Source organism: Serinus canaria, chromosome 7 (genome assembly GCF_022539315.1).
Source record: "Serinus canaria isolate serCan28SL12 chromosome 7, serCan2020, whole genome shotgun sequence".
NCBI lineage: Eukaryota > Metazoa > Chordata > Aves > Passeriformes > Fringillidae > Serinus > Serinus canaria.
This window is the reverse complement of record NC_066321.1, coordinates 27,810,270-27,821,159: the sequence shown is the minus strand read 5'-3', so window position 1 is coordinate 27,821,159 and position 10,890 is coordinate 27,810,270. Positions and strand designations below refer to the sequence as shown.

Sequence of the window (10,890 nt, the reverse complement as noted above, 5' to 3'; positions counted from 1 at the left end):
AGTAGTTATTGTAGTGTATAGTTTTCTTCTGAAACCACAGAACTGGACCAGCTATCTCTGTGCATTTCTGAAATATCTGTCTCCCAGACACAGTTTTTTAAAATGTAGAACTGGTATAATAGGGTAGCAGTTAATTAACTCAAAGATCTGCACACAAGATTAATCTGATTATAACAGAACCAGCAAGGGAGCACAAGCATATCATCATCCTGGCTTTGCACACACAGTTCTATCTGTGTTCTGCTATCAGGCTCCTTCCAGTTAGTTGCTCCAATTACAGAGCAAACACAGTCCCATACCATACTGGGAAACAGGGATCTGTTCATTTTACACTAAATATCTTAATTCCTTTAAAGTAACAGAGCTTTGCCACACACTTCAGTGGGTCTGAATTTCCTTTTTTTTTTTTTTTCATATTTGGTTAAAAGCAATGTTTGCCTATCAGCTGTGTACTTTTTGGGGGTGGGGGGATCCTTTCTTTGAATAATTCTGAAAGATTTTCACTTCTCAAAGTTTAAGCATATGAATAAGTTCAATAACTGAGAGCAATGCATTTTTCATATGCATTAGAGAAATTACAATTCATCTAACTGTTGCTTAATGTCCAGGTTTATTTTAATATAAAATCTTCACTCTGCCTCAAAAAATGCAAGGAAAGCACAGACACCTGTAAGTTAGTCTGCAGATAGGAAAGATGGTGTATATTCCTTTGTAAATCATTACCACCCAAGCAGTATTCAGAGATTTCAGAGTGCCTGATGGCTCACAGTGCCTCACAAGCACCATCACCTCATCTCCCTGCCCCTGTGCAGTGCACACAGGAAAGGCAGCACTGTCTCTGCAAGAGTGACACTCAGCAAGTCTGTGTGCACCAGGTGTAATTATCACAGCAACAACACCGGACTCTACCATCATCACTCCTCACTTCCACCTCCTCAGCTGCTCATTCTCAGTTCTCACATTCAGAAAAGGAAATGTAATGAACTCTCAGTAATCAGCCACAGGCAGCTTATGCCCCAATTAAAGCATGGAGAAGCTCACTTGGTGGCAGAGCCTCGTCCACTCTCTGGTACCGGCTGACGTCCTGACGCACCGAAGGCAGGGACCTCAGGGGCTGGTGGCCATTGGCTGGAGAACCTGGAATCAAAACACACACAAATTTCTTTTTTCAGTCAATGTGGGGAAGCCCTAGAGTTACCTCTAAACTCAGCAAGCTGTGTTAAAGCTTCTGCAGGACTATGGTATTTCAGGATATATCTAACAGTCATCTTTTCTTGGGGTCAAAATAAGTTATGCTGATAGTTCTAGGCAAGTGATTCCTCTGGGATGTCCTGGTCCTGGAAACATCACCACTGGGATGTGCTGCATCCATCTGTGAGCAGCCAAAGTCAGGGCATGGAAACAACCTGTGCCTGAACCATATCCCAGGACAAAGCTCCACCTGGCACCAGAAACCTTAAGAGAGGGAGGTGGAACTGTCCACTGTCCTTCCTTGCTGCAGCCAAACTGATTGCAAAACATGATGCAACCTGACACCTACTAAAGAGCATCCCATCCCAAATGTCTAGAAAATGCTGCAACATACTGACAGTATTTGAAATAAACACCAAAATTATTACTTCCAGTCAACAACCTGTTTGTGAAGGGAGGAAATTACTGCTTATATATAGCCCTTGGTACATTATGAAAAAGATTCATCTGGAAACCCACTTGATTGGATATACTTCAGTCCCTGAAGAAACTGAACAGATTCCATTATTAAAGTTGCTTGGAAACAATTCATTAGGGACACATTTCTACTTTCAGTGATTTTAGTGAGACAGAAAATTCTCAACTGTTAAAATAATTTTAAAATCAATAAGAGTTTTACAGTGTTAACTTGGGTAGCACATTCCTCTCCTCCCAAGGTTCCAGTGTGCTAAAATCCATCTGCACAGGGAAGGAACTGGGAAAAGGAAAATAAAGAGCCTGAAGTTGACAAAATATGATTATTTTTCCTTTCCCCTTTCTTTTGATTACCCTTATGTTTTAATGCTAATATAAAACATCCAAAAGAAAAGAGTGCAATATAAATTCTGTTTTGCATTTCACATTTCTGGAGGAGTTTTGTCCCACATTACCATTTTCATTAGTAAGCAGGGTAGCATTGTGGAATTCTTTCCTCCTCCTCACTACTCTCTCAAGAATTAAAATACATCCAATTTTAAAGTAAACACATTTTGGATATTTCAGGTTTGGATTTTTCATTAAATCAAAAATCCCCAAGAGTCTCTTGAAGAAAGAAATAAATTCAAAGGAACAAAAAAATAATCTTGAAAGATAACGAAATGGAGAAATTAACGATCGTTGTTTTCAGGTGCAGTAAGGTCACTCCAGAAAGTGCCTCCTGCACTTGTTACCTCCAGTAGCTCCTTCAAGCTGTGCTGTGGCACCCTCACAAGCTGCCTGCGCTCCCTCAACTTCCTCATCCTGAGACTGGCTCTGGGCAGCTGCTGCCTGCAGGCTTCTTCTTCTCTGCCAGATTTCTTCTGCTTCCTCTCGGTCTTGCAGTTCACCTGCCTCGGCCTCCTGCGCCTCCTCCTGAGGTAACTGCACCGCAGGCAGAGAACCGGCAGCGCCCGCAGGCTCCTGCGCTTCGTTCCCCGGCTCCGCCGCAGCCGCAGCTGCCTCGGGGGCACAGGCTCCCTCCTCCTCCTCCTCCTGGGGAGAGAAGGCCGGAGTCTCGGGGAAGCGGGCGCTCTCGCAGGAGGAGCAGCGCATCTCCACGGAGGAGCGCCGCACCGTCGCGCTCTCGTTGCAGGAGCTGTCGGCGCCCTCGGCGTCGCTCTCGCCCTCGGGCCGGGTGCTGGCCTCGCTGACGCTCTCGGTGCGAGCGGGGTCGCTCTGCTCCGTCTCCGACGACAGCTGCGAAGGCTCCGAGCCTTGGTCGATGGACTCCGTCTCGCTGACGCCCCTTCTGCTCCCACCTGCGGCTTCAGCAGCTGCCGGGTCCGCACTGCCGGGAGGCTGCTCGGCCTCCGGAGGGGCGGCGGACTCGCTGCCAGCCTGCTCTGCTGCGGCTTCGGCCTGGGAGCCCTGCAGGCTTTCGCCTCCTTCCTCTGGAGGTGGAAGCGCTGGGGGAGAATCTTGCTGGTCATCAGCTGATGGCAAAGGAGCATCAGAGGCTGAAACCCTTTCACTCTCTGCAGGCCCCGGCATTACCTGATCTGATGAGGAACTTACTTCATTTCTTTCAACGTTTCTGGTAGCACCATTAAGCATTACTAAGCCACCATCATCTTCCAAAGAAGATGGAAAACCCAGGTCTTGATGCAGCTCGTGCTCCTCTTCATCTGAGTCAATGTGAAGCATAGCATTAAGTCTTGTGTCTGTAGGGAAGCTACTCCTCAGTTTTGGGGAGGCTCCTCGTGGACGGTCACCACAGGCAGATGTTCCTGGCCTGGGATGGTTATTGTGTTCTATTGCATCAAGATAGTCATTTAGTGAGTCCTGGCGACCTCTGGGAGGGGATGATCTTGAACCACCAGAGGTCAGCTCATCCTGGTCTGTCTCCAGAGTCCTACTAGTCCTTAGAGAATGTCTCAGGATTGTGTCTCCAGAAGATTCCTCAAAGACTGGGCCATTGGAACACACCGTGGATGTATCGTGATGTCCTGCTGGCATGTCCTCATCATCAGAGGGGCTCCCCAGGTCTCCATTTACAGAGTTGGTTCCTAGCAAAGTCCCAACTGTTTCTGGTGAAGCGTCTGCAGAGACAAGAAAGACTGAACATGAAACACAGAGCAGCAAAAGCACATAGTTCATCCTACTTATATTATATAAAAATAAACATCCTTGAAGATGCTTGCTTGCTTCAATCAGAAAACTAAGGGAAGAAACTTCAGTAAAAGAAACAGAGGCACCTACAGAGTTGGAACAGTAGTTACAGAATTTTCTCTGTACAAGTCTATATACTGTTCTGTAGGATATAGAAAAATTAAGAGGTGTACAGCATGACTTTAAAGGATTCCCATTTTATTTCAAAAGACAGAGCATTGCCAAGCATAAAATGAGAATCATAAGCAGATTCATTTAGAATCTATCCAAGAAAATCAAAAACAATGTGCTAAGTGTTGGTGGTTCTGGAACTGCCATCTCCAAGGCAGTACCTGCCATATCTAAATTTTGAGTCCCAATAGAAAAAATCTCTAGGGGGACCATACACAAATGAGAAAGTATATTGTCTCCTCAACAACAGAAAAGCCTAGACACAGAAATACAGAGAAACTCTCTCCATACAACTATCTCGAGATTCAGATCATTGACAAATTCTCACCTTCATGAACAGAAGATGTGATTTCCACTTTGAATTGGAGATACCCACTAACATGATCAGCAGGGAGCCTTCTGCCAAGATTATAGCTGAGAACCTGGTCGCTGCAAAATCAAAAATATTGGTTTTTTTAATTTTTTGTTGGCTTCATGTTTTCAGTATTTCATTCCTATTATGGTCTTAAAATTGGCCACATACTCTGGTTTGCATGGAAAAGTACAAACACCAACAATGGTGTAAAATATCTTTTGTTAACTGATAAAGCAGCCTAAAAAAGCTATGTTTGCTCAATTCCAAATAAAGGTTGTGCCCCAAGAATTCTTGTACATCTCTAAATATCTTAAGTTCTAAAGAAATCAAACTGCAAAGGTCTCTCTTTCCTAATCTCCTCCTTTCCCCAACACAGTGTTTTATAATTAGCAAAACCTTTCTGCCCCCTTGTGGTTTTTACTGTGTAAAAAAGTCACAAATAGTTACTTCATAATTTTTCATATTCAACAAAGCACTTCTACGTTCTGATTTAGTAAAACTATTAATGCTTAAATTTATCTTTAAATTCGTTCTTAAGAGTTACTGAATTCAGTGGGGCTCAGACTAGACTAGACATTTGGATCAGCTTGAGACTGGATCAGATCCCAGGCTATAGATTTTTATTTAGGCACAGCCAGAATTCACTGTCCCAGCTCCCCTCAGCACAGCTGGGACAGCTGAAGGAAGAAGAGGGAGCTACTAAAGACCTCCACAGGAAATTATTTTTATTTACGCAAATAAATTTATACTGGTATAAACACCTCTCCTGTACTGGGAGCACTCCTACTGCAAAATAAAACAAATGCAGCTATTACTGAAATAAGCTGCAGCAGTTTGCATAAACTTTAGGGGAAAAAAAAAAGCCCTGGGTGGACAAGCAGCCTCCCCTCTCCACGCTGCTCTATAGCCCACAGGATACCAAATCTCTGCAGAAGTGTCTCCAGGACCTGTCACAGACTCCTCACTCTGTACAAGTCACCATCAGATACCTGAGGTTTCCAGTTTTTACATAAGATTTCTATTACTCCATGCCATTCAAGAACAGAGGAAGCCACATCGTGAATAATTCCTTCTCTGTATTCAGCTGAATCAATTCTAGATGATTCTCATGCTCATTTATCGTGTTTTCCAGGAAATTAAAAGCCACTGGCCATTCCATTACACAAACTTGTGAGCTCGGACTACAGCTAAAACTGGGGCAGAATTTATTTAAAAGTGGATGGTTCTGGAGTTCATATTTTCATTCCTTAAGTATCATCCTTGACATCACCAAAATGTTATATTTGCTTGACAAAAAAAAAAAAAAAAAAAAAAAAAGCAAGAGCATTTGCAGTTATAATTGTGTATTTGGAACACTTCTACTTCATATCTACATTAACCACTACTTTACTTTGCAAAACCTTTGGTGAAATATTGTCTGTCTTTACACAAAAACTGAAAATGGACAGGTGTACAACAGAAGAAGAAGCAAAACAGGTTTAAAGTCAGTTCTAACAGCAGTACAGCAAACCAACCAAATACCCATATTCTTAATACATATTTCTTATACTGCCTCTCCTTGCCTAAAAACATTTGCTATATCAAATATACAGAACTGAAATTCAGAGAAGAAAACAGGAAATATCTTCCAGATTAATGGTTTGAAAAAACAGAGGTGAGAACTGACGAACACAGCAAACTGGTAACTTCACAATTCACACCACCAGGAATAGCAGAGCACAAAAACATTTTGGTGTGTAGCAAGGAAATACACACCCTGCACTAGGTTTTAAAACCAGCCTGGATCATGGTGTTATTTTTGAGCATATAGGAGTGTGCAAATTTATTACAAAAAGCTGCTTGTTCAACCAAACACAGTATGTTGAAACTCAATGTGAGGCACTTCCTAGAGAAGTCATATTGTGTATATACCTGCACTGTTCTTAGATACCACTACAAAACAAATGAACAGGCTTTTAAAAAAAACTCTATGTCAGAAGGTATCATCAAAATTTTAAGCTACCCTTACAATTTTATTCTTCTTTTACTTACCAGTGTAGACACACTGAAAATGTAAAGCTGAAAACTGTTTTCAAATTGAATTTGATTTTCTCCCCTTACCTGTTACTTTGAGGGGAGTATCTGTGGAAAAGGAGGGCAGTTTGTATAAGTGTGATGACACTGCCCTTAAGCTTTAAATCAGAAAATATGCATTTAATTTCACCATGATTACTCATGAGCCTAATCCCGTGGCTTTTTAAAGTCAATGGAGACATTAACTTCAGCAAACTTTGAGGCAGGGCCTTTAAAAAAGGCATGCACAACAGGTGAATTTTGAGTCCCATCAGTGAGCTATTCCTAACAGCAGGCAATTTTAATTGTGTAGCACTAGAAGCACTCTGAAAAGAAGGACTCACAGCCTTGCAGTTCTGGCCAATTCACTGAAGGGATATTACATCTCTGATTAGTGAACTGACAATTAAAAAGACACCAGCTGTACAAGGAGTCAGTCAATTATACCTGCTTGTTCTAAAAGATTTGCACACAACCATGTAGTACTATGAAAATGCCTTGCTTCTTGACTAGCTAGCCAGAGGGTAACATTTCTTGTGAATAGCACTTTTTATGTCAAGAAATTAGGCTGAAAGAAAAAGACACACATCAACAGAAACATGGGCACATGTATTCAGGACAGGGCTAGAAATATTGCCATTTTCCAGTCAGGCAATAAAGCTATTAAAATTACAATATATTTCTTAGTACAGATGTAGTACAAATTTGCTGGTCTGTACCAGTAAGCCAGAAAGGCTGCTCTCTGCTCTCAGTATCCTAGTTGCTGAGTCCTCCTGCTGAACACAAGCTAGCATTAGGAATGTATTCATTTACCCAATTGCATGTCTCTCCAAAAGTCTCTGAACAGGGATGGTTAACTTCCCAAGGAAGCGCTTGATGATCGGACGACTCTTGGCAAATTTGTCTTTAACCTCAATTTCCAGGACATCTGTTAGAAGTGCAACAAAAGAATATTTCTGGAAGGAAAGAACATATTTGACACCATATCAATACATCTTTATTCAGAAAGAATGTACTTAATTACTACTAATGCACAGCGAACTCCAAAAGTAATGACTGATGACAGCAGTTTCCACATGGCAAAATAATGTCAACATCATTTATTAAAGAATTTTTGCATGTGTAACTAGCTTTTTACTGTTCCTTATTCCCTTTCAAAGCTCCTTGAAAAGAACTGCTCAGTAAGAAACTGCACTGGATAAAAGCACTTTCAGGGTGTATGTCAGAAAGTAGAACGCCCTGTATCCCACTGCTTGCTTCCATCTGCATAGGGGGAAGGAAAAAGAGAAGGAATCCTGGCTGTACTCTGTCAGGTCCATGCAGGAACAAGGAAGTAAGTGTCTCACTCCAGGCTGTGCTCAGAAGAATCTCCCTCCCAAAACCATGCTTGGCATTCATGTTTTGTATGCATGACTGGAAGTCAAAAGGGCAATGTGCATACAGTACACTCAGGAGCAGCATTACTACAGAAGGAGAATTTTCCATGGAGTTTTGCCCCAACATTGACAAATCTTCCCAGCAAACTCCAAGAGAACCTTTTCCTGCACTTGAGGCCTTTAAACAATATGGTGCTACTTTACAGAAGATTTCTGTCTGGTAAAATCATTTTTCCACCTTTCCCTACATGGGAACATTACCACAGTTATTCTTTTTAGCTTTCATTTTCATGCACTTTGTGAATACTTCAACTCTTAGATCTGTACTGCTCTGTCAAGTCTGCCCAATGCCAGCCAAAAGATTCAAAAGTGGTACAGGGCAAATGTTAAGCAAGCATGTTGGCAGACACACACACATACATACAGTGTGATGATAAATTCCCTTGGGAAACAAGCTTAGGGATCCAAAATTTGTATTTGTCACCTAGATTTTAAAATATTCCAAATAAGCAAGCAAAGTATGGCATAACCTACTCAGAAAAAACAAGCTCATCTGGTTATTCTTTTACTATCTGCCACCTTTATGACCTCTGAGCAAACCACCTGTGCACCATGCCTAATTCACATGTGGTTAGGTAGCCCAAGATATATTGAACAATGAGCAATAGGAGAAACAGCTCTTCAGTTCAGCTGTAGGCATCAGATAAACATCTTCAAAAAAAACCAATTAAAATGAGTCAGGAATAAAATACCTTCCTCATGCTGACAAACTGTCACAACTGGGTTCCTCTGATAAACAGAACTTAAAAATGTGTCACTCTCAGTTTGATATAATAATGCAAATTACTTTGCAGAAAGTATTAGGTGTAAAACAGGATCAATCCTGCACCACTAGGACAGAATATGTAATGGGATCATAACTGCTGTTGTCAGAGCATTGCTAAAGGGAAGATCCAGAAGCTAATGCAATGTGTGCACCAGTGAACATTATCTCTTTTCTAATAAGCTTCAAAGCCAAGGAGAACTGGAGGAGGAAAAAAAAAAGTGGGGGGGGATAAAAAGAGTAAATTTTCTCTAGCTACTGGATAGATGGACAGACAGTCTGAAAGCTGAAGAATCAGTGTAGAGACCCAAACTTTGTTTTTTCTAAAAGATTTTATTCACATCTACAGTCTTTCCCACAACCAAGCACCCTAGGGCAGTGCTAATGCTGGCCCTTCTCAGTTCTCTTTTACTGCTTGTTTGCTTTATGATTTGTGGAAACATTTCCCAAAGCCTACTCAATTTTCATCTTCCCAAAGAATACATTGACATTCACCACAGTAAAGGCTTGCCAGTCCTAACAGGGCTATGGATGTCTGTCAGCAGTTTCACTTTGCCACATAAACATTTATCTTCAAAAGCACAGACATGGCTCTCCTGCATTCAATGACAGTTGTGGGACTGATTTCTTTCCATGGGATCTGCACAGTTTACCCAATACAAGCACATCTGGCAAACTGGCCAGACTACCAGTTTCCCCCCTTGCTGAGTGGTGCTCTAACACCTTCCTGGGTTTTCCTTCCTGCAAGGTGCAGCTTGCAGGGGCTACATCAAAGAGCATCCCTTAGCCTGACAAAACTGAAAATTTGTCACCTGCTACGCAGTACCAAAACACCATTTCCAAATGAAGAGTTGTTGCAGTTACTTAGCATAAATGTTTGTGTAGTGTAACTTGTCTTAAAGAGTCTTCTCACAACATATAATCCAACTTTAATTAATTCATTTTTGCAATTGAAGAAATCTACAGGGTGGCTAAGTGAGTTCAGCTTTTTTTTAGCAGAGAAGGGAAGGAACTGCCAGCAGCTTAAATACCCAGCTTTAATATGCAGACGATAACTGCTTCTATCCACCAACAGGGCTCCTAAAATTACTAAAATTTCTGTGTCACTTTAAATAACTAGCTACAAAATAAGCTTTCAGAGAGTAAGGCCTAATGCATGAGGAGAAAATGCAAGCCTGGTATGCTGCATCAGCTGGCAGACAGCTCCCAAAAGGGATACATTACCTCTCTGTGCCAAACAGGATTAGTTGTGTTACTGATGATAGTCGACCTTCTTTCCTGGCCATGGTGAGCAAACGTAGGAAATGTACTCTTCTTGCCTGGCTGAATGGACATCTTTAGATAAGGATCAGGGTTGAAGAACATGCCTTTTTTAAGTCCAGCTGCTCTGATATCTAAAAAGCAAAACAAGAAGGAAGGAAAAAGGAACTGAGTAAACTAAAGCTAGTTCACAAAGTAGTGTATTCCTAAAATATTACCCAGGAAATCAGTTCACCATAGATTACTAAATAAAGCAACTTAAAAGTACTCACGCATTAACTGGATCCAGTGTACAGCAGGAAATCAAGTGTTTTCCCAAAAGAATATAAGGAAGAAAGGTATCAACATCCTCATTTACATTTGAGCCTCCACTTATTCGTAAAACAAAAAGCATCAACTTGTAGCTCACCTACAAATATTTTTCTCAGTAAGGCATCTAAGATATTTCCACTCAAAGAAAAAAAAGAAACCCCAACAAAAACAGTCCAAAATGAATCACACAGTACTTGTTTTGTTTCTGGGTGAGGAGAGGAGATAAAAAAGTGTATGGGAGGTAACACAGTGAAAAGACACTTTCCAAAAGTTCAGTTTTTGATAAATGTAACTTACCAAGTCTGCTCTGAACTATGATGCAATTTTCTCCCAAGAGAGCAGATAATCCACCTCACATAAATGAAGGCAAAGTCTTCTGAAAAGGCTTCTTTTTTTCCTAGGGAAGCCTCAGTACTGCCACCCTCATGACTTACAACAATAAATAATAATTTTGTCAGGAGCATATTGTCATGACTAAGGACTTCAATGGCAGTACAAGCTTCAGCAACAAGAAAAATAAAGAGGTACTTTTTTACATAATATTAGATTTTAAACTTAACTGTAAAATATTTCTCTATTTCTCTGTAGGTTTGCTGAAGCACAGGATTTGTCTTTTTCCATTCAGTACAGCAGCATGCTGCATGCAGCAATGCAACTGGCACATACAGTTTAGATATACAGCAGAATTCACTGCTCTAAACATAAATGCCATGCCTGTTGATTTG

The 10,890-nt window shown here is 41.2% G+C and overlaps 2 protein-coding genes across 3 annotated transcripts in view; one reads left to right on the top strand and one right to left on the bottom strand.

The window, feature by feature from the left end:
- The window catches only part of SLC39A10 (solute carrier family 39 member 10), a 336,276-nt gene that overhangs the window by 206,477 nt on the left and 118,909 nt on the right, over positions 1 to 10,890 (top strand). The window lies entirely within an intron of this gene.
- HECW2 (HECT, C2 and WW domain containing E3 ubiquitin protein ligase 2) overlaps positions 1 to 10,890 on the bottom strand; it is a 102,692-nt gene that overhangs the window by 48,484 nt on the left and 43,318 nt on the right. For both annotated transcript variants that reach the window (XM_030241912.2, XM_018911682.3), the window contains exons 5-9: positions 9,818 to 9,987; positions 7,208 to 7,350; positions 4,316 to 4,416; positions 2,400 to 3,746; positions 1,042 to 1,137 (exon numbers count right to left, since the gene is read on the bottom strand). In XM_030241912.2, coding sequence (XP_030097772.1) covers positions 1,042 to 1,137; positions 2,400 to 3,746; positions 4,316 to 4,416; positions 7,208 to 7,350; positions 9,818 to 9,987 — 1,857 coding nt within the window. The remainder of the gene's footprint in view (positions 1 to 1,041; positions 1,138 to 2,399; positions 3,747 to 4,315; positions 4,417 to 7,207; positions 7,351 to 9,817; positions 9,988 to 10,890) is intronic.